Source organism: Monodelphis domestica, chromosome 5 (genome assembly GCF_027887165.1).
Source record: "Monodelphis domestica isolate mMonDom1 chromosome 5, mMonDom1.pri, whole genome shotgun sequence".
Taxonomy (NCBI): domain Eukaryota; kingdom Metazoa; phylum Chordata; class Mammalia; order Didelphimorphia; family Didelphidae; genus Monodelphis; species Monodelphis domestica.
The window spans coordinates 213,101,484-213,125,730 of NC_077231.1; the positions used below are offsets into that span (position 1 = coordinate 213,101,484).

The following is a 24,247-nucleotide window of genomic DNA, read 5'->3' on the forward strand; positions in this document are numbered from 1 at the left end:
GGGATGAGGGTCTCACCTGCACCGTGAAGTTGTAAGTTCCTTGGTGTTTTCTTACTTCGGTGAATGCTGTCATGAGACCTTTCTCAAGGCGCTGGGTGAAATTACAGAAGCCAGTGTCCACACTCTGAGGCACAAACTGAAGGACTGGAAAGAAGAAAGGTGATTTCTTCATGAGAATCATGTCTTACAGGCATATGGGGAGGAAGAAAGGCTCTTAAGGACAGGGCTTTAACGTATTCTTTTCTTGCATCAAATGCAGGACCTGAACACATTGTCTCCTACTAGCTTTTTCACTTCACCTCATATTACTCCTTTCCACAAATTTTTCCAGTCAAACTTGAACATCCCCAAAGACTCCGCTCTTTTTTCTTACATCTACAATGTCTTCCCTCCCCCTTCTCTGAGTCCTCTCCATCCTTTAAAACTCCAATTCAATTGCAACCCAACACCCCCAACTGATAACTGCTTTTACCCTCAGCTTTCAACAACTACTATGTTTTCTAACTATTCTATATTATAATGTATTTTTAGATATCTGTAAATGGACCTCATCCTCCCACTCACTTGGAAGTTCCATGAGGGCAGGAGTCATGTCTAACATAAACAAGGTTTTCTCTCCTAGTATTTAACACTGTGCTTTGCACATCATACACACTTAAGCATATGCTAAATAAATGACTAATGAGACAGTCTGCACCTGCATGTATATGTGTGTGTTGAATGGAACTCAAAGAAATCTGATCTCTTGGCTATAACTTTTTCCCACAAGAAAAGATGAAAATTATGCTTATGAGAGGTACTCAATCTAACATGTTTCTCCTTGTGTAAAATCAAAACTGCTTCAAATAAGTGTAAGTTCTCCCATTAGATTATAGCTTCCTTGAGAGCAGGGACTGTCTTTTGCCTCTTTTTAAATCCCCAGCACTTAGCACAGTGCCTGGCATGTGGCAGGCACTTAATAAGTGTTTACTGATTGATTAAAGGGAGGTTGATCTATATTATTTTACAACATATGAAAAATCCAGTAGTCTCTAGAAATTAAGGCAGCTGTGTTTGGAAAACTCACCTGTTTGAACTTGAAATCTGGAATCTGGCACAGTAAAGGAAGGTTGCACTGAGAGAATCAAAGGAGCCTGATCCCGGACAAGGTTGCTATTTATAAGAACATTTATGACTGCAATTGCTGTGTAAATGAAAGGACCAGACGTAACCAGGAAAGAGAAGTCAGGGAAGATTTCATAAACCTATAAAAGGAAAAAAAAACAAATCCCATCAAACGTGAGGAAACTCTTAGCTAACATCAGGAGACAAACCTAAAAGGAGGTAAGTTTATTAAAAATGATTTCCTATTAGAGGCAAAGTGAACTTTGGATAATTCCAGTGTCACTTCAATCATTGGCTTCACACGTTTGCAAAAGTTACTAAAAAGCAACTTTCCTCTCCCAAATTATACAAAGTGGCCCATGCACAGGCATCAAGAGGGAAGAAGGAAAACAGTGGATTTTGTATATTTACTCATTGTATTGATCAAACTAGAATCTTGGAGAGCTGAATGCTACTGTGAAGTGCTGGTTGGGGAAATAACTTTCTTCCAGAAACTCATTTGAACCACTCCAGAAGGTAGCACTAATTTGTAGCAAATTGCTCACCTGAGTTAATAAATGCAGGTGATGTACTGCGATGATGGCCAGTAGAAAAGGCATGACAAGAAGACAATCAAATGGGAGAATGTACATGTATGGATCTATATAAAATGCTAAATCATTTAATTAAATGCATGTTTCCTCAGGATTCTAAGCTTCAACAATAAGCTGGGTAATAAAGCAGTGGAACAAATAGAGTTTACTCCTAAAGTAAATTCAGAGTTACCCCCTTTACTGTCAAATCACATCTTTTCAGTGTTTACAACCCTTAGGTTAGATTTGCACTGATTCTCCAAGAAATCCTCCCTTAATCAACACCAGGCATGGATTTAAACAATCCATCCATCACTATCCCTTAATGTCCACTCCTTGTTTCCTTTCTCCAGGTCCATAGTCATTCCCCAGACCTGTACTTACTTACCCCTTCATGTGTGTATATAACAGATTTGTCCTTTAGAGTATGGTCAAAGGATTTTTATAGACACACCAGATTTTGATTTTAGCAAAACATCAAAGACTTACAAAAGATCTTTGTAGACAAGCAGACAAAATGCAGAGTGGATGGTAATGCCACTGCTACATAAGCTTTAAAAGTTCGAACAACTTTATCCCCAGTGGGTAGAGTTATTATTTAGTGCGTCACTCAAATTATTACACCAGTTTCACTTGGTGAAAGTTGTAACTTGGGTGACAACATACATACCCTGATCTCTATCAAACTAAAAACAGAAAGGTTACAGGGATGGGATAAAACCTGTAGATTAAATGTTAAAATCCTGAAGATTAACTTCAAAAGGGATGAAAATATAAAGTTTGGCATTTTGAATTATTTTTAAATGATATAAATGGTGTATTCTGGCTTAACAGTGGGGATGAAAAGTTTGGGGAGGTTTAATTGACCCCAAACTTCATAGATATCACTGTGACACAGTGTGACACAGTAAAACAATGGGAATATAACCTGGGCTGCACTGACAGAAAATAGTACCCAGATCATGTACTCTCACTGTACTGATTAATCCATCAGGCTGTAGAATCATACTCACTTTTAGATGCCACATTTTATTTTATTTTATTTTATTTTTTAAACCCTTACCTTCCGTCTTGGAGTCAATACTGTGTATTGGCTTCAAGGCAGAAGAGTGGTAAGGGCTAGGTAATGGGGGTCAAGTGACTTGCCCAGGGTCACACAGCTGGGAAGTGTCTGAGGCCAGATTTGAACCTAGGACCTCCCATCTCTAGGACTGGCTCTCAATCCACTGAGCTACCCAGCTGCCTCCTTTTATTTTATTTTTAAGCACTCACCTTCTGTATTACCTTCTAAGACAGAAGAACAGCAAGGGCTAGGCTATGGAGGGTAAGTGACCTGCTCAGGGTCACACAGCTGGGAAGTATCTGAAGGCAGATTTGAACCCTGGTCCTCCAAATACCAAGCCTGGCTCACTACTGTGCTTTGTAGCTGCCTCAAAACACCTCCAACACAAAACCCTGCTTGACTTCTGCCTCCACTCTCCATCTCGGTGCTGCTAGTACTCTCTCCTTCAAATTATCTTGCACTTTATTTGTAAAAGGGCTGCATCTCTGTTCCCACCACCCAAGTAGAAGGTAAGCTCCCTGAGGTCAGAAATTTTCTTTTTTGTCTTTATATCTAGTCTTTAACATAGTCAGCATCTATTTATTGAATTTGTGTTTATTGAATTGAATTAACCACTGTAACAGTGAAGTCAAATCAAAATGGGAACTACTCATCCAAGGATTAAGAATCTCTGTGGACTGCACAGGGACTTAATTTTAAAATGTAATACTATCAATATTTTCATGTATTTTTATTTATTTTGTTAAATATTTCCTAATTATATTTTAATCTGGTTCAGGCTACATTCAGGAATGTTACAGACCACATGCCAGGTCTTTATTTAACACCTATGCTCTACTATATAAAGCCCCAGCAAATGGATATAGTGAAAGATCTACAAGGACTCAGAGAGGCAACCTAGGACATGAATGAGTATCAGGGAAGACCACTCAACAATTTCTGGTAGTACACAAACAATTCTCCTAACTTCCTCTCTTTAATCTCTTTTTTTTTCCATTCTTACCCATGTCCTTTTCTAAGGGCATATTACTTTTCTTTTAAAAAATAAACTTTTCTTTTTGTCTTAGAATGGATAGAAAGTATCTCTTTGAGGCAAAGAATGGTAAAGGCTAGGCAATGGCAGTTAAGTGACTTGCCCAAGGTCACATAAGTAGGAAGCATCTGTGGTCATATTTGAACCCAGAACCTCCTGTTTCAGGGTTGGCTCTCTATCCACAGAGCCACCTAACTGCCCTGAACTTTTTTTTTTCCCAAAAGAATATGTATGGGTTTCACTGGTTGCCCTAAGAAGTTACCGATGTGATTCGTACTCTTCAAAAACAAAGGATTCATTTCTCCATGCTGGTCCCATTGACCTTTTAGTTAGTCGTTACTAAATTTTTTTTGCAAAATTCTGATATGTTGCCTCTGTATTTTAAAGTTATTTTAATGAGTATGCTTAACTGTAAATTTCAAGCGTTGACAGCCTTTGACTTCTTTGCACTGGACAGTATCTCTATTTGCCAGCCTCCATGAGCAGTGGGCTACACCCTGGAACTGTGGTCCCTTTTCTTACACTAATTTCCTGGTGTCCCTGGTAATGCGGCATCTTGTTCAGACCACCAAGATAAGAGAATAGATAGCAGCCTGGACAGCCACGACACCAACTTAGGAAAGCTTGGCAGGTCTTTGTCAGGGCTGAATCACCAACAGAAGCAAGTTCCACAATTCTGTCTGCCAGAGTAATAAGTGGAGAGAGAGCCAGAAAAGAGGATTTGCGCCCCAATAGTGTATACTCATTCTTGTCATGCTTTTTCTACTGACCAGAATTAAGGTGCTCAATTGCCCAGCTAGGGTGAGGGCCACCAGGCGCCTTTCTTCTTGGCATATCTCTGGTCCCCTACAAGGGAGAATCAGAGTTGTCTCAGGAACACTCCAACTCCATATAGCCCTCCCCACCCTGGAGCCCTATTAAAGTTGGGTCAAAATAATTGTAATGATCTTTCCATAAACTACCAAATACAGGAACAAGAAATGCACAAAAAGAGATGGAAATTCCCAGAAGGAAAAACAATGTAGCTGGAGCAAAGAGAGTCATTTCGCAATATACCAACTTCTTTCCATTCAGCTGTGGGTCCACTTTAGTGTGCCAATCTGAGATGCCCATGTATAACTTACCTCCAGTTCTACTGCCCGGCTAAAGTGAACCCTCAGCACTTCCTTGATTGCTGTGATGATGTATTCCTGCACAGCTCTTCGGGCCAGCACTAGAAATGAAGCCAGTCAAGAAATCTCTTAGTTTCTGAGGAACACATGATAGCTGACTAGCTGTTCCCATAATTCTGGACTTCCAGTCACCGATATCTCCAAAAGCATTAAGACATTTCAAGTAAAAACATCAACTAGTTAACGTCTGTTTTCTATGGCTACCTTTCTCCCCAAAATTCAATTTTACCAGGCAACTACACTGTTCAAATGATTAGCTCAGTATATTTAAAACAATCTAATAGGGTCTTTTTACCAATTGTGAAATATTCCAGGTGCCATACAGGTACATGAGGACTTATGCAGACAACCTACCAAATAGGAGTCACTGATCAATTATAACTCACGATGGGGGATTTCTGGCTGATTAATTGGATCTGTTCTTCATAGCAAATGCCAAGGTATAAATCTTATCCCAAGAGCTGCAAAAAGCAAGCATAGCATTTAAATACTTTAGTAGCAATAATTTAAAGACCTGAGAGCCATGTTGGCAAACCTATGGCATGTGTGCTGGAAGGAGTTGCTCCCTTCTCCCTCTCCACCATGCCTGAGGACAATTCTCACATCACCTGCCCCTCTGCCCAGCAGCCCAATGGGAGTGCTACCTCCTTCACCTCTCTGGGGTAAGAGGTGGCTCACATGCAGCATGAGGGTTGCAGTTTGGGCACTCAGTCTCTAAAAGGTTTGCCATTACTTCCCTAGAGGTTATTTTATGACATAAGAAAATATTTTTTTCACTATATAATGAAACTATATAGTTCCCTCTTTTCAAAGCAGACTTAGAGTGTTTTGTCACTGAAAATGAGGGGAAGGGATGAATTTTTAAAAAGTTACACTTTAAAATTTTAGATAATAATTAACACAAAATCATAAAGTCTTTTTTAAAACCCTTAACTTCCATCTTAGAATAGTATTGGTTCCAAGACAAAAGAGCAGTAAGGTCTTTCAAAGAGGGGTTGAGTGACTTGCCTAGGGTCACACAGCTAAGACGTGGCTGAGGCCAAATTTTAACCCAGAACCTCCTATCTCTAGGCCTGGCTCTCTATCCAGTGAGCCAACTAGCTGTCTCAAAATCATAGATTCTTACAGGTACTGGGATCTTTAAAAAATTATATTACCCAATTCCTTCATTTTACAAGGAAAAAACTATTATCTCAAGAACTTACATAATTTATCCAAGATCATACAGTCAGTGGAAGACATTCTGGCAATGACATTGCTTTTTTTTAAATGACAAAGTAGTTTTTTTCTCAAAAAATCAATTTATTATTCATTTAATCAGGCATTTATCTCTTGAGTCTTCAATAAATATTTTTATTTTTTCATTTCTCTTTTTGTCATTTTTTTGTTCCTTTCCTGTTTTGTCTGTTCCTTTAACTTGTCACAATAGAGAAAAAAGCATTTTTACACCATTTATTTAGAACATTCTACTCATGGTTCTTAAATTAAGAGAGAAATCAAATGTTCTCTTTTCTCTCTTTCCTCACCCCATTAAAATAAGTTGTTATTTATGTGATCCTCAACTTACTTTGTTTTGGTGGATCCTAATAATATAAAGTTTTCCACTCTTGCTACTCATTTTTAGAATCTATAGCAAGATACTGCCCAGATAACATCTCATGAGAAGAACCCAGGGAAATATTTCAAGCATCTGAGAATGCTAAACTTGGAGTTAGGGGATGTGGAATCAAATCCTAACTAAGCACAATTTATACAATAACTACAACATTATAAAGAAAAGCAACCCTGAAAAACTCCAATCAATGCGATAACTAATTATTCTTGATGACTGACAATGAAGCATATTATCCACTATAATGTATGAGAAAATGGAGTCACCCACTACGTTTACTTTGAGACTGAAGAGTGAGAGAAGTGGGATGGAGTCAGAAGATGGAGAGGGGGGATTAGATTGATTCTTCCCTCTCTTCCCTTGTGAAGTCAGCACAAGTTGTCTGTCCTCCTTGTCTTTCCCCCGCTTGAGTTGCTCTTTTTGCATGCTGGATCTATTTTCCTCTCTTATACCACCATGAGAGAGAAGTGGAGACTCAAAGGACAATAATGAGATAAATATTTTGGGGCATAGCTAATGTATTGATTTGTTTTGCTTGACTACATTTATTTGTTACAAAGGATGATAGTTTCTTTAAAAATATTTTTTATGAGAGTTGGGGGATTTGGGAGGGGAAGGAGACTAACAGTGAAGATACCAAGAAAAGAAAAGAAATAAATGAGGTCACTGTATCATTTGTGAAATGCATAGGAGAGAACAGAGAGAGGTTCAGAAGGAGACAAAGAAAAACAGGATAGCATTGAAAGTAAAATGTTGAATTTATTATGTTCATTTCTTTAATACCAGCTGAACACAACAGAGATTCATAGTTACACATATAATTCTTTTTCTGCCTTGTGTATGTGGAAACGATCATGTTGAATGATATAGAATAAATCCTTGCTTACTAACTGTGTGATCAGAGGCAAGTTACAACCTCTTTATTTCTATAATGGAGACCATTTTTTTAAACTGTGCTGTTCCACCTCACAAGGGTATATCATCAGTAACAGATGGCTCTATACTATAAAATGACTTATGGTTTCTCCAGATGCTCCTACATACATCTCTCCAAAAAAGAATATGGCAAAGTCCTAAAGAAATCCATTTAAAAAATACTCAATGAATGGCCAAAATTTGAAATCCTATGTGTGGTCAAAACTACCATAAAGTAAATCGAGATCATTCTCAAGGTACTTTGCAAGCCTTAAAGCACTATATAAATGGCTATTATTATTGTTGTTGTTGTTGTTATTGTTATTCCTTTTTTTCAGCCACAGATTTTCTCCCTTGTAATTAAATGGGAATGGGCTAGACACAGTCTATGAGTCATAACTTGTAGACTTCTGAAATATATGTGTGTGTGTGTGTGTGTGTGTGTGTACATATTGAACACAAGTGAAAGAAAAAAGGAATAGAAGGGAAAATGAAGGAGAAGGGGTAGCAAAGAGAAGAAACAAAAAAGAGGTGAAGATAGCAAGCTGTGATAGAATGACAACAAAATCTGCTTATAATGCCTTTTACCTTAAGAGAAATTACCTTAACTTTTCCCAAGGGTAAAAAAAAAACCTTAACATTCTTATTTGATTACTTGTTCTTTTTATTACTAATTTATTTATAAATTATATTAAATTATATCACTATGTGGTAGGTTACTAGATCTTTTTGCCTTTCTATCAGCATAATATCTATCTTTTCTAATCAATTAGATTTCCTGCAAGTCTCTAAATTAGCACTAGGTAAAACAGAAAATTGTAGAACTTGGGATTGTTACTTGGGTATGTAGAAAAAAGTTGCCAGCACACAGATGATGCTATAGTCTTAAATGCCTTCTGGTTTCTCCACATGCTCTTATATACATCTTCCAAAAAAAAATAATGTGGTGGAATCCTTCAGAAGGCTATTTAAAAAATAAAGAATCCTCTCAGTGAGTGACCAAAACCTCAAACCCCATGTGGTCATAAGTACCGCAAAGTAAATCGGTTTAATTCTCAAAGCTCTTCATTTCCTTTAGTTTTGCTCTTTGTGGAATGTTAATAACTAGTCAATTCTTGAGAACAGTAATTAAATTGTTACTCAGGCATTTTTTTTCTCCAGGTTAAAATCATTCACTCATAGCATTACAGTAAACTCAAGAGAAACATGAGACCCGCAAATTTAGAGATGTCCCCATCTCAAATGTTCATACAGGCTATTTGTCCACGGCCAGGGATAGAGCTTCTGAGCTAGTACTGATCCGATCAGTCACAGTTGGACACTCTGTACACTGACCCCAACATAATGATGTCATTTTGGTCCTCTTCAAGTACCAAGGACAACAACCAACCAACATAAACTGTTCTGCAAACCTTGAAGTACTAAGTAAATGCCAGCTACAATATTTATTCAATTCTGTCTCTGTTGCTGACTCCTCTTTCTAAATGTAGACAAACTCAGAAGTTCAGTCCTTATTTCTCTTCTTTATGTATATACTCTACCCCTGAGTTCTCTTACCAGTGAGCCACCTGAATTAAGTCAAGGTTGTCTTAATCCAGTGTGCCTTCCATTGAATCATGCTTTTATAGCAGCTACAGTGTAGAGCACTGAGCTTGGAATAAGGGAGACCCATCTTTGTGAGTTCAACTCCTGCTTCAGACCCTGGGCAAGTCACTTAACCCTGATTGCCTCAGTTTCTTCATCTGTAAAATAAGCTACAGAAGGAAATGGCAAACCACTCCAGAATCTTTGCCAAGAGAATCACAAATGGGATCAGAAAAAGTCAGACATGGCTGAAAAATGGCTCAACAACAGCAACAACATAGTGATGTAGTGGCCAGAGTGCTTTACCTAGAGTCAGGAAACCCAAGAGTTCAAATCTGGGCACCTCCGATATTTATTGGCTATAACACTCTGGAGAAGTTATTTAACCTCTGCCTGCCTCATTTTCCTCATCTGTAAAATGGGGACAATAATAGCATCAATCTTTCAGGGTTGTGGGAATAAAAAATGATTATGTATATTATAAAGCGCTATATAAATGCTAGCTATCATCACCCTTTCATGATATCATATTCTTCCACAGCTTCACAACATCTTTTAGTGAAGATGATTCTTCAGTCTCTATCTCTAGCCCTGACTTTGTGACCTGAGGTTTCTATCCACAGACCTATGGACTTTTCCTGAAGTCCCATATCTAGACCTGCCTGTTAATATTTCCACTCAGTTCTACCTCTGGCATTACAACATATTTTAAATCCTCAAACTTGAAGTCAGCTTCGACTTTTCCTTCAAAGCCAGCAATATCCAATATCATCAACACCTGTTGATTCTTCCTTGGCAATATCTCTTCTCATTCAAATGAGATCAAACAAAATAGTCTTTACAAAGCGCCTAGCTTTGGCTAAGCATGTAGAGGCTGGAACATGGTCGGTGCTCCATAAATGCTTATTATCTTTTTTCCCTCTTATTCCCCATTCCTTCCCTTTTTTTCCTAATTCCTTTCTTCAGGCTCATATTCATTCCTATTACTTCACTCACAGTTCTATTCATTCTCTTGATTACTTTACCTCCTTACCAGGTGCCTTGACTCCCTAGGGATGGTGGTCACTCCACCCTGAGACCTGCTTTCCTCAATGATGAGGTTCTGGCTGGGATCATTGTTTCCTCAGGAAGCCTCACTATGGGACTCATTTCACTCCTAGCTTAACTCACACTGTGGACTGCCCCACCTCCCCACCAAACGTCTTGCTCTTCTTTGTCCCTTTCCCCAGATTAAAAGTTTTGTCTTACTATATTAGGAAATTCTAGAGAATAAGGACCATCTTGTTTTATTTGTATTCTCTTTGCTTAGCACAGGCAGGAACATATTAAGAACTTAATATGGAGATATAGATAAAGTAGTATCTGGAATAGTACAAAAACATGTGGTCATGTGGCCTTGTCACATCTCCCTTCCAATCCATCCTGTAGGATATCACCATATTTAGAGATAATATTTCTTTTCTTTTCTTTTAAAAGCCATACCTTCTGTCTTAGAATTGCTATAAAGTAAAAAAAAAAGAATTGCTATAAAGTATTAGTTCAAAGACAAAAGAGCAATAAGGGCTAGGCAATGGGGACTAAGTGACTGACTTGCCCAGGGTCACACAATTAGGAAGTATTTGTGGCCAAATTTGAACTCAGGACCTTACATCTCTAGGCCTAGTTCTCAATTCACTGTGCCCCCTGGCTATCCCCAAAATATTATTTCTAAGTATAATTCTGATTATGTATGTCCCAACCTAAGTACAAACAACCCCACTTGACATTCAAGGCTTGCCTGGTATTCATTACGTCCTTTGAGGGAGAAGACTAATCTTTGTTTTCCATCCCCAGAATCTAGTATAGTCTCTTATACATTTTGGGTATTTTATTCACAATTAGATTCCATGGATTGACAACAATATATCCTGGCAGGACTGAAGCTTTAGCAAAGTATAACAATGCAAAAAAGAAAAAACCAATAAGGCGTGGACCTGATTGTATGATTTCTTTTAGGGCAGATGATGGGCACAATCAGTTCAAGGAAGAGTGTATACAAGATGGAAGATCAGAAAGTAGGAAATATGAGCCCACATTGTAAGCCAGACTGTGTCTCCATACAGAGTAGCAATAAGATAAAGAGCTAGCTTTCACTAGAGAAATAAAAGCTTGCAGAATGGAAAGAAAGCAGATAGAAAGCCTTGGTCAAAAAATGCCACCACGAGTTGTGAATTGGTCCAACCATTCTGGAGGGCAATTTGGAACTATGCCCAAAGGGAGATAAAGGACTGTCTGCCCTTTGATCCAGCCATAGCACTGCTGGGTTTGTACCCCAAAGAGATAATAAGGAAAAAGACTTGTACAAGAATATTCATAGCTGCACTCTTTGTGGTGGCAAAAAATTGGAAAATGAGGGGATGCCCTTCCAATGGGGAATGGCTGAACAAATTAGAGTATATGTTGGTGATGGAATACTATTGTGCTCAAAGGAATAATACAGTGGAGGATTTCCATGTGAACTGGAATGACCTCCAGGAAGTGATGCAGAATGAAAGGAACAGAACCAGGAGAACATTGTACACAGAGATTGATACACTGTGGCACAATTGAATGTAATGGACTTCTCCATTGATGGCAATGTAGTGATCCTGAACAACCCAGAGGAATCTATGAGAAAGACCACTATTCACATTCAGAGGGAAAACTGTGGGAGTAGAGACACAGAAGAAAAACAACTGCTTGTCTACATGAGTCGAGGAGGGTATGGTTGGGGACACAGTCTCTAAATGAACATGCTAGTGCAAACACCAACAACATGGAAATGGGTTTTGATCAAGGATACATGTAATACCCAGTGAAATTGCGTGTGGGCTACGGGAAAGGTGGGGGGAGGCAAGAGAGGGAAAGAATAGGATTCTTGTAACCAAGAAATAAATAATAATAAAATAATAATAAAATAAAATAGAAAATAGAAAAAAATAAAATGGCTTAGAAAAAAAAAGCAAAACACCACCATAGATGAATTCAAGAGTGAATCAAATTGCCCCACTAACTAGGACAAATGAGCTCTTTTTTTTTTTAAATTGGAAGATCAACTGAGATTAAGTGGTTAATTACGGTTCCCCAGTGCAAAAAAAAAATTCTTCTTAACAGTCTAAAACTCTTACTTTCAAAGGGAATTCCCCTATCCCAGAAACCGAATCATTCTTTGCCTTTACCTGGAACCACTTTGCAGTTAAGAGGCAGTGAGTAATAATAATATCCCCCAGGAAAAGAAAGGTCTCCCTTGGGATGGCTAAGCTCTTCTTTAGTTTGGTGGAAGTGGTGGCTACTAGATCTTCAAGTTCCTTCCTCTGGGGTTCTACATTTCCCTGGAGCTGTAACTATGGTTCTCATTTAGTACCAATCACTGGTACTTAATGGATTTTTCTTAAATGAATGAATGATTCCTTGCATGTGATCAAAGTGCTACAGAATCTACATCAGAGGGGGCAGCTGGGTGGCTCAGTGAATTGAGAGCTAGGTGCAGAGATGGGAGGTCCTGGGTTCAAATTTGACTTCAGACACTTCTTACCTATGTGACCCTGGGCAAGCCCCCCATTATATAGCCCTTACCACTCTTCTGCCTATTGGTTCTAAGACAGAAGGTATGGGTTTTTTAAAAAAAGAATCTGCATCAGAGTATGATTGTGCCATTGCTGTGAGGCAGTATAACTGCCTCACACACTTATTTCCAAGGCACAAGTGAGACTATGTAAAGATTTTACAAAACCTTAAAAAAAAAAAGCCAGTGGGCTTTCTAGGTGGTGCAGTGGATAGAGCACTGGTCCTGGAGTCAGGAAAACCCAAGTTCAAATCTCATAAACTTACCTATGTACCCAGGCCAAGTCACTTAACCTCTGTCAGCCTCAGTTTCCTCATTTGTAAAATGGAGAAAATAATATCTCTGTTTCCCAGAATTGTTATAAGTATCAAAGAAGATCATTCTTATAAAGCACTTTACAAACCTTCAAGTCCTATATAAATGCTATTATTTGTTTTCAATTACTTTTTAAAAAATATTTACCTTTTGTCTTAAAATCAATATTAAGTATTGGTTTCAAGGCAGAAGAGTGGTATGGGCTAGGCAATGGGGGTTAAGTGACTTGGCCAAGGTCACACAGTTAAGAAGTATCTGAGTGAATGACTTCTTATTAAATGAATATGTATCTTATCTCCCCAAACAGGCTGTAAATGTGTGTGGTTACAGATTGGGTGTCATATTTTCATAAGATCATAGATTTGTGGCTACAGTGAATGTTAGAGATCAGCTTGTTCAAACCCTGCTATTTGCAGATGAGGTCACAGAATCCTAGAAAGGCTGAATGATATGCCTGAGGTCACCCTGGTGGTACACAGTAGAGCCAGATTTTGAACCTCCATTCTCTTACTACCTAAAACTACCCAACACAGGAATAGGTACATAGGAAGTTCTCTATAAATACCTGTTTGACTGAAGAGGTGCGGCAATAATGTTTTTATTTGATGATTAGGTAGGATTGAATTGAGAGTAATTATAAAATACCTCTGACTAAACTACAATAAGACCAGGTCACCTTTGCCATCTGAAACATGCTCAGGTTTGTCTCTCTTCCTGTACACTTCCTGTATTTTTTCTTTTTTCCCCTTAGACCTTTTAAAGAGGAAAGAGTTCAATTAACAATGCTGTCTTCAGAATATTGAACTGGAGGAATTCCATGTGAACTGGAATGACCTCCAGGAATTGATGCAGAGCAAAAGGAGCAGAACCAGGAGAACATTGTACACAGAGACTGACACACTGTGGCACAATTGAATGTGATGGACTTCTCTACTAGCAGCAGCACAATAGCCCAGGACAATCCAGAGGAACTTGAGAAAGAACGCTATCCACATCTAGAGAAAGAACTGTGGAAATGGAAATGCATTAGAGAAGTATGTGATCAATCATGTAATTTGATGGGGATACAATTAGGGTTTTGATGTTAAAGGATCACACTGCTACAGATATGAATAATATGGAAATCGGTTTTGAACAACGATACATGTATAACCCAGTGGAACTGCTTGTCAGATCTTCAGGAGTGGGGAGGAAAGAGTGTGTGTGTGTGTGTTAATGAATCATGTAATCATGGGAAAATAGTCTAAATTTTAAAAGGGGGGGGAAAACAATGCTGCCTTCAAGTACTCAAAAAAGTCATTTAGTAGAATTGACGGATATAGTTTTGGTAGCCATGTAATCCCATTTGTAAAGTGAAGAGTTGGTGAAATACAGGACCCATTCATGGCTCTGAATCCAAAGATTACAGGCTCATAGAGTTACATAAAGATACACCCACCTACCAACTAAAGTACAGTATTGTCTAAATTAAATTTCCCAAATAATAAAAAAAATCAAGAGTGAAATGGACTTTTAGCTTTAAACAATTTTGACATCCCTTCTTAGCTAAGGACCTTTATAACTTAGTTTAAGGTTTTAACTCCTTTTTAAAAGATGACCCCTTCCATTTACCTTGCAATAATAGTTTGTATATTGATCTGAATGTGAATGAAGGCTCTAAGAATAGCTGTTGTTTATTTTTTTTTTAATCTGAGGTTTGGGAAGGACGATGGTTGAAGAAGAAAGCCTAGGGATACATTTCACTTAAGTGGAGGTGGTGAGTAATTAAAATGATAAAATAATAATAACTCATTTCTACAGTTTTAATATGTATGAGATACTTTCCTCATGACAGCTCTGGGACAGCCAACATGTGAATTTATTTTCTTTAATTATATTTGTGTTTTAAGGGAGGGCTTCTATTTGTTTTGTTGAAGACTTGGTAGACAGTGAAAAAGGGAAGGAGGGAGAGACTGAAGTAGAGAGAGAAGAGGGAGTCAGAGGAGGTGGGGAAGAGTGAGGGAAAGGAAGAGGGGAAGAGATTGGAAGAGAGGAGAAAGAGAATACACTATTCAAAACTTTTTTTAAAGGAAACTGCAGTAATGTCTTGCCTATGGTCACTCAGCTTGCTCAGTATTAGAAATGAGAAATGGTCTTAGATCTCTAAATTTCAAGTCTCTAAGTTGAGTCATGCATGCCAGAGTTACATGAGAAAAAAAAAAAACATTAGAACCAAGGAGCCAAAAAACTGTTCATCACATTTGTTACCCATGCTTGCCTCTGCTACTCCCCCTTACCCCACCCCCAAACCTCTACCCCCGCCTTTCTTGCATAGCCCATTATGGACTATATAGGACAGTTAGCTACACATGCTCCTTCCCAGACAGGCAAAAGCAGTACCCCCTAGGTCTTATAGCCACAGCTCCACATTCAAGCTTCTCGGTGCCTGCCTAGACTCTTCTCTTCAAACTCCTCCTCAAATATCAAGGATAATAATTGAAGGATAGAATCGAATCCCTCCTTTGCAATACTGGAGGATAGAAATGAAAAGTTAAAAATCACAACTAAGGGCAATCAACAATATAATTCTTTTATCTGAATCTCCATTACCTTTGTGTGATATCTCTTTCAGCTATGGCAGCCATTAAAATCAAGTACCAAAGGAAACTGGACTTGAAACCAGACCTTCCAACTGGTGCATCATGAAATGTTAAATCATGATTTTAAAAGTAAGATGAATATTCAATTAAATTGTTTACAATGAAAAATATTTTTTGTGAGCAAAAAAGGTTTTGTTCAGTTAGTAAACAGAATTTTGAGAAAATGTTCATGTTCCTATCATGAATTGGTAAAGGATCATTTTTGAGAGTGGGAAGGGGGAGAGTAAGGAACTCACACTACCTTTGGGATGAAGGTAAGGACAGAAAGGAATAGAGAGCAAAGGCAATGGCTAGCAATTTTATTTTGAATTCTTTTGTCTCTCTGTGTATTTCCATTTTCCTCTATCACCCTGTTCTTCAATTGCCTTTGCCCTCTTCCACCTCCATTTTCTTCCATCTCTAAATTCCTTTTTTCTCTCTGATGTTCCAATTATTTTGCTCTCTTCCTTGTCCTCCATAATATCCTTTTCCCCTACTCTCCTGAACGAGACTTTATTGTACCAATCAATGAAATAAATATAGATAAAAGTCTTTCATTAATTGCTAGATTTATTAAAGCACTTCTCATTGAACCCCTAAAGGTAAATAAATTTCTAATCAGAAGTTACTTATCAGGTGTGGAAAGGAAAACGATCAAGCTTTGGCATTTCTGTCCCTGAGGTGGAGCAGATAGCATTTGGAGGGGGGAGGGGAGACTTGGAGAGTGACAGTTGATCTCAAGGGTACACTCTTTCCTGGCCCTTGGACTGGAAGGAGAGCTCTCTCTCTGTCTCTGGATAGAAGTACTTCTATTCCTGGATTTTTCCCAACTGTTTGCTCTACCTGGATTCCTGTGATTGTGTCATTGGACAAAAGGATTTAAGGGGAGCAGCTTGAACTTAAGGCCAGTTTTTAGGAGCCTGAAGAGACAGGCCCAACCAGCTCTGAAAGTCAGAATCTTTTCTTCCTCTTACTGTATACGGCTAAGACTTTGAACTTAAGAAAGATAGCATAGATTAGCATAGACAGGGATGAAAGAAACCCTCCACCAGCCTGTGAGACCTGACCTCAGCTCAAAAGCAGAGAGAGATTCAAACCCAACCTATGGCAAAGTATAAGGTAAATCCCTATTCTCTTGATCCTGATACCTTCACATTTTGAACTTGTTATTAAATTCATCTTTAGTTAAATAAACACAGTCAGATTATCTTTGTAAGGATGAGGGGACTCTGAAGGGAGTAAGGGTTTTTTAGGGAAGAAGGTTATCTGTAACATCAAGTACCCAAATCTTGAGGTGCCCTTTCATGCCTCTCCTCCCCTTTTCACCGTACACAGGGAAAAGTTAGAGGCTGCTGATTTACACAAAATGATCTATATTCCTTATAATCTTCTGCTCTATTAGATGCAATTTGAATTATGACAGCCAAGTAGCATTAACAACCAACAAGAGAAATTCTTAATAATCTGAACATTTTGTCAATTAAACCATACCAAGCTAGGAACCAGATTGAAGAGAGTAAAAAGAATAAGGGAATAGCTAATCTCTCCATTTTTCTTCCCTTGGGTTTCTAGTTGCAACCTAAGGGAATACCCAGGGAATGTTAGATCAAAGGCCCCCATTCTTTCAAGGAGGCATTTATATGTTTATGAGAATACAAATGTTTGTTGCCTTATCCTCTTACTCAAGGTAACTAGCAACTTATGCTGGATATGTAACAATTTTATTTGTTTTATCCAAGTGTCTACTAATAAGAAAATAAGTATAACAATGTCATGAAGGTCAGCTTCAGAGTCAGAAATCCTTGAGTTTAAGCCCTGTTTTTGAGTGATCCTGGGCAAGTTACTTAACCTCTTAGCAATGAAATTATAAGCCTACTTCTTTCCTTTTCCATAACATAAATCTAAAGCAAGTAGTAATTGATAGAACTTGGAATCAGGAAGACTTGGATTCAAATTAGCAATAGTTAAACCTCTATGTGCTTCAGGGAGTCCCTTAGAACTTCACCCCACTGGTAATTCACTACTCAGGAAATTAAAGATCTTCCCCTTGTTTCCATAACTGTGAATTTATAGGGCAAAAAGGGCAAAACCAAGAGGAGATTCAAAGCCTGCTAAAATATATGTGGGCTAATTCTCTTTGTTTTCTTTGGGTTTTTTCTACTTTTTTTTTCTACAGTGAACTAGAAAAGACCATTTTAACCAAAAAGGTGACTACACAAAAGACACTTACCAGCCGTGATCAAGTAGGGATCGGGAACTGTAATATCACACACATATGGCTGCTTGGTAGTTATCAAGGCTGGAGTTTCAATCAGAGCTTCAGTGGTAGTCACAAAATGAGTGATGGGGTCCATAGGATGTGTGACAGTATCCAGAGTATGAGTGATGGTTTCCACAGGATAAGGGACAGTGTCCACAGGATGAGTGATGGTGTCCACAGGATGAGTAGATGATGGAACAGGAGTTGTGCTGCTCTCATTTGGATTCTGATTCATTGTTTTGTAATTGAGGGTAGTATCAACAGTAGCAGCACTCATATTAACTCTGCTAAATACAGGGTTTAAAGGCTTGGGTGACTCTGTGGGTACAAATGATGAGCCCACAATCACTGGCTCTGTAGATAAAGGTGAAAGGATAAATTCAGATATAGATGAGGACATTGGAGATAGAGATGGTGGTAACAAGGAGATATCAGTTATAGATAATACAGTACTAAGAATGGTCTTGGAAAATGAGCCAAATTTATAATCTTCTGGAGCACTGGTATGCCCATCTAAAGGATTAAGTGTTGAGAAAATCACTGAAGACTCAGCTAAAAAGGGTGTCATCTGAAGAACAGTCAACTGTGATGGCAATTGTGATCCAATGACTGAAATACTTGGAGTAGACTCAAAACTGGAAGCAAATAGTGTGGGAACTACAGTTTCATGGGAAGTGAATGAAAACTCAAGATAGGAGGTAGTTTCTGTGAAAACTGAGGTATTATAAACTTCAGAATCTGGCTGTAAAATTGATGATGCTTCAGAGAACCTAAAGGAATGAGATGAGAAACTTGATGATGGTGCTATTTCAGAATAATTTATGGATGGAACAGGGTGTGTATTTAAATGATGATCTGAATTCTGCCACAGTTGCGAAAACTCAAGGTCTGAGGTGCTACGGGCCAAAAACTGAGGTGACTGCAAACTAAGAGAGTCAGATAGTATAAATGCCTCCACTGTGGTTGACAAGGCCTGAGAAAAAGATGTTGACAAATCATTTGGCATCACAGAATTCAAGGTTACAATATCAGAAGACGAAGGTACCAGGCCAGTGAAATTCAAAAGAGGAGTTGAGGAGATACTGGATTCAAAATCCAAAGTGCTTCTAGATTCATCTTCTGCAAAACTGACAGACTTCTGCTCAGAGAAAAATAAAGGCTCTATTGAAGGGACTAACCCATGAGACTCAAAAAGATTTTCATTTCCAATAGCAACTGATGACACAATTGAATTCGAAATGATAGAGAAAGATGAGTCAAGGAGAACACTGGTAATGTCGGATGCTGCTATTGCACCAGATGGTAATACTTCAATTTCAGGAACAGACAGGAAGCTGTAGGAAGCAGAGTCAAATAACTTTCCTACAGAGGATTTCTCAGGGAATTGGTATACTGATGTAGACACAGCACTAGATGGGATCACCTCCATAAAAGCTGAACTACTAATGTTGACATCAGAAACTTCCATGAATCTGGAAGACATTGACACCATAGGTCTTGAGGGGAAAGAGGTGTCAAATTCTTCAGATATTTCCTCAAAATCAGGGAAATCAGCCATTACACTACTCAGCAGCATGCTGCTACTTGCTTGAAAGATGGAAAAGGTCAATGTCTCAGCATCATCTCCTGAACCCATATCTTTCTCTATGAGACTTGTTGAAAGAACTTGCTGGGATGGAACCAAACTGCAATGAGTGCATTGTGTAGAGGGTGTGAATGAGGGCAGAGGACTGATGAACTCAGTGTAACCACCATGACTTGCTACTATTGAATTCCCAGGGAATTCTGATGTTTCACTGAAGTTGCTAGGAAGAAAAGGGTTAGTTGAAACATCATCTGGTTGTGTGGGAAAAGATACAAATGGAAGACTAGAAGAAAACAAAGCAGAGTTTATGCTGCTCATAAAAGCTAGTTCTGCCTGTGAAATACTTGTAATCTGGGAGGTCTTTGGAGCCAAGATCTCTTCTCTGCTTTGATTCATATCAGGGTACATTTCAGGGTATTTTTCTGTACTTGTTACCATAATAAGTGGTGTTGTCTCACTCATGGGAATGCTGAAAAAGCTTAACTGCTCCATAACATTACCACTCAGTGGCTGCTGTAATGAAGACTGAGGGGTGAACGGCATGCTTTCAACATCTCCTGTCACTGAAGCCACAGCCTCTACCACTGCAACACTTGGTAAATAAACTGAAAAGTCAGTGGGATAAAGCAAAAGATTGCTACTTGGGGTAAGAACTATGCCATCTGAAGAGAAATGATCTGTCTCAGTGGCAACATTAACGAGGCTGAACACGTCACTGAAAGACGTCATCTGAGGCTGCATTGCGTTTGCTATTATATCTTTAGTGTGTAAAGAGGTAATTGGGAATGAAGGTGTTAGCACAGTTTCTATTGATGGCTCTAATTGACTCACTGTGGCATGCACCACTGGAGAAGATGTAGCAGTCCAGTGTGTTTCTGGAAATGAATGAACCAATCCATCATCATTTAGTAATGCCTCATTACTTGTCACTGAGAAATAATCTACAACTGAGATATTTAGTTCTGCTGTGTTTCGCCTCATTTTTTCTTGGTTAAAAAAGGTTGTGCCAAAAGAAGTGGCAGATGAAGATAGTACCACGTGGAGATAATTGTTTTCCTGGGATTCTGGTGCAGTTTCTGCTAAGGCCGTGCGCGTAGTAGTCTGCACCGTGTTCTTCTTCAACATGAGCTCAACAGAATATAAAGAAAGATTTCGCTGCTCCAGAGATAGTTCATCTAATGAAAGAAAAAAAGTAAAATCAGTTACAAGAATTAAGCTAAGGCAAGAAGATCTGTGCCTACTGATATTTAACAAAAAGATATAAATCACTAAGTATTCATGAAGTCATTGAATCTTAAAGTGGGAAGGTACTTCAGAGGTTATTTAGTTCAATCTCCTGTTATAGTAGAGAAATGTATCCATTTTAACATATCCTCAAGTAAGGCAGAATGAAATGGTAGATAGAGTCCTGGTTTTGGAATCAGGAAAATCTGAGTTAGAATCCTATCTCTGAAACTGAATAGTTGTGCAACTATAAGCAAGTCAACTGATCTTGTCTGTAAAACAGGGACAATAATAGCAGCCTTACTGGGTTGGCTGTGAAACTCAAATAATAGCTAGTATTTATATGATGCTTTAAGGCTTGCAAAGCACTATACAAATATCTCATTTTCTCCTCACAAAAACCCTGAGTGGTAGGTGCTGTTATTATTATTCTTATCCTACAGATGAAGAAACTGACAAAGAAAGCTTAAATGACTTCTCCAGGATCATAAAGCTGGGAAGTATCTGAGCCAAGATCTGAATTCAGATCTCCCTGACTCTGGGTCCAGTACTGTAACACCTGGCTGCCAAAAGAGAAAATGTATTTGAAGCACAGGAGCTACCAATATATGTCAGTTACTATCTTGGACCTCACAGAGTGTTCTTTTTGTTGTTCCTGCTTTGCCCTTGAATGGTAGTATCTCAAGAACCCTGGTAAGAATGAGGAAAATTCATTTTTTGTCATCAGCCAAGTTTTGGAGGAGTTTGTTTGCCATTTTTGGTGGAAAACCATGCCAAAACATGTTTTGGAGTGCAGAGGATCCCTCTAAGAGTTGGGTTGGATTTTAAAGAACTTTCTAATAAATCTATAGAATTTGAGACAAAGACAATGGCCTAGTCCAAAGAATAGATTCATTTTAGCCAGGGCCCTCTACCTGATGTTGTTAACTAGCTGGCCATACAGGCTGATTGTCTCAGCTACAACAAAAAAGGTATCAGGTTGCCCTTACTAGGAAGATGCTCTCTAACCACTGTATCCCAACAGACTAGAACTGGCCAGAAGGTAGCTGGAAGAAAGTAGTGCCTTTGCTGAGGGCCCTCAGCTGAAATCCATTGAGATGGTTACAGTCCAGTTATGAAAGAGAAGGTAGGAAGCAGCCTTAGGTGCTACACTTACATAGTCCTTTGAGCTTTACAAAATGCTTTTTTCATTATATTCTTATATGGTCTATATAAGTCATACATAGGAGTCAGAAGTCATATAAGAGTAATGATCACAAGCACTATTATCTCCATTTTACAAATAAGTAAGCTTAAGCTCAGAAAAATTAAGTGATTAATCCAGAAACACAAAGGTAGTATTATATTTGAGACTCAAACCCAGGTCTTCCAAAACCTACAAAAATCTGCTGCCTCCCATGTGGCTATTTAAATACATATATATTAGTGAGGACAACATTGAGGCAGCCAGGTGGCACAGTGGATAAAGTGTTAATCCTAGAGTCAGGAAGACATTGAGTTCAAATCTGGTTCAAGTCTGGACACTTACTAACTGTGTGACCCTGGACAAATCACATAATACTTCTTGCCTCAGTTTCCTCATCTATAAAATAAGCTGGAGAAATAAATGGCAAACCACCCCAGTACGTTTGCCAAGAAAACTCCAGAGTCACAAAGAGATTGACACAACTGAAAGATGATTTAACAATAACATGGACAATAAGTGCACTCTGCAGCTCACTGAAGGCAACTAATAGCTAGAGAAAGCTCTAAGGGAAAGGAATTTTCAATAAACAGTACTTTTTTGTTTTGTTTGTAGACAACTTTTTTGTTTAGTTTTAAAACAATTTATTATAAATGCATATTTGAACAACAAAACCAATTACATCAGCATTTGCAATATTAAGAAAAACCCTTCAACTTTATCACATATCTGTGGTATTTCAAAGTGTCTTTTAAATTTATTTTTATTGTGAAATCACCACTCTCCCTTAAATTCCCCTCCCATTAAAATGAGGAAAAAGAAAACTCATGTAATAAGCTAGGTATACATAAGCAAAATAAATCCATTCAGTGGCTGTGTTCAAACATTTTCCAATTTGACTCCTTCAACATAATGATTGAGGAGCAACATGGTATAATAAATATGGAGCTGGCCTCAGAGGCTGGAAAACCTGGGTTCTTGTCTTCCTTTGGAAATAAACCAATTGTGTGACCCTGGGCAAGTAATTTAACTTTTCAATCTCTAGGTAATTCTCTAAGACTATAAATTTCAAAGGAGATAACAACTGACATTTGTGGAAGGAGTTTTCTTATTCAAAAATTCCTTATATTAATAAACTCATAAGTCTAGTTCCTATTTCTATTCCTAACACAAGTGATGGTGCTAGTGTCCTTTTTAGTCTTGTTGTTTCATCAGTGTCTGACTCTCATGACCCCATTTTGGGATTTGGCAAAAATAGTGGAGTGGTTTGCCACTTACTTCTCCAGCTCATTTTACAGATGAGGAAACTAAGGCAAATAAGGTTAGGTGACTTGCCCAGGGTCACATAGCCACAAAGTATTTGAGGCCAGATTTGAACTCGGAGAAATATGTCTTCCTCACTCCAGACCTAACACATTGAGTCACCTAGTTGCCCAGTATTAGTCCTAGTATTTGGAGCCTTCCCCACTAGTCTTCTGATTGGGCTTCAGCAATGGACAGCTCCTAGACAGTTGGGCTAGAGTAGACAAGTAGGGTCAAGGGAGCTCGCAGGCCATCCACATGAGAATGTTCAAGAGGAAATTGGGCATGAAGGACTAGAGAAGGAAGGAAAAGGAGAAGCTGGAGACAGAAGAAAGGACAAATCCTCAGAGTAGGAGAGAAATCACACTTACCAGTAGGATGATAAAGATCTGACAAAGGAGAAAGAATTAGTGAAAAAGAGAAATTAAGAGAAGAAAGTTTATCAAGAAGAAGCTATGATCCTATGCCTTTCCCCCCATACTGTCTACATTCTTTTCATTTCCTCTTCTTTTATTTCTTAATTCCTTGCAAAATGACTTTAGAACTTCATCATTCAACAAACTGCTCTCTTGAAAATTATCCAAAAATTATTCATCACTGGATCCAGCAAATTTTTTTCCACTTTCACTCTTAATCTTTTTGCAACCTTTAACAATGGTGATCACCCCCTCCTCTCTGCATTTTCCTGATTCTGCTCTCTACTGGCTCTCCCATATAGTCTCTTTCTAAGCCTGTCTGCTCCTTCTCAGTCATCTTTGATGAAATATTATCTGTATCCTTCTCTGCAAATGTAGGTATAACCTAAGGCTCTTCTCTGGGCCCTCTTTTATCTCTACTCTCTATCTCTGAGTAATCTTACAAGATGTCATGGGCTCAATTATAATCGCTACATGAAGATGATAATTATATGACTCTCTATATATGTGTATACATATATACATGCCTATGTACATATGTATGTATGTTATATAGCCAATCCTATTCTTTCTATTTCCAGGGTCCTACCATCAAACTGCCTATTAGAGATTTGTTGCTGGTATCTCAAATTCAACACATCCAAAAGAGAATTTATTCTCTTTCTCCTGAAGCCCATCCTTTCCAGATTTGCAACTTTAAGGTCAT

General features: G+C 38.4%; 1 protein-coding gene across 5 annotated transcripts in view; it reads right to left on the reverse strand.

Moving 5' to 3' along the window:
* The window catches only part of KIAA1549 (KIAA1549 ortholog), a 181,215-nt gene that overhangs the window by 102,952 nt on the left and 54,016 nt on the right, over positions 1–24,247 (reverse strand). For all 5 annotated transcript variants that reach the window (XR_008912321.1, XR_008912320.1, XM_056799748.1 and 2 more), the window contains exons 2-5: positions 17,802–20,591; positions 4,897–4,985; positions 1,067–1,244; positions 17–144 (exon numbers count right to left, since the gene is read on the reverse strand). Coding sequence is in view for 3 of the 5 variants with exons in the window: in XM_056799748.1 (XP_056655726.1) it covers positions 17–144; positions 1,067–1,244; positions 4,897–4,985; positions 17,802–20,591 (3,185 nt within the window). In the remaining 2 variants the exon portion in view is untranslated. The remainder of the gene's footprint in view (positions 1–16; positions 145–1,066; positions 1,245–4,896; positions 4,986–17,801; positions 20,592–24,247) is intronic.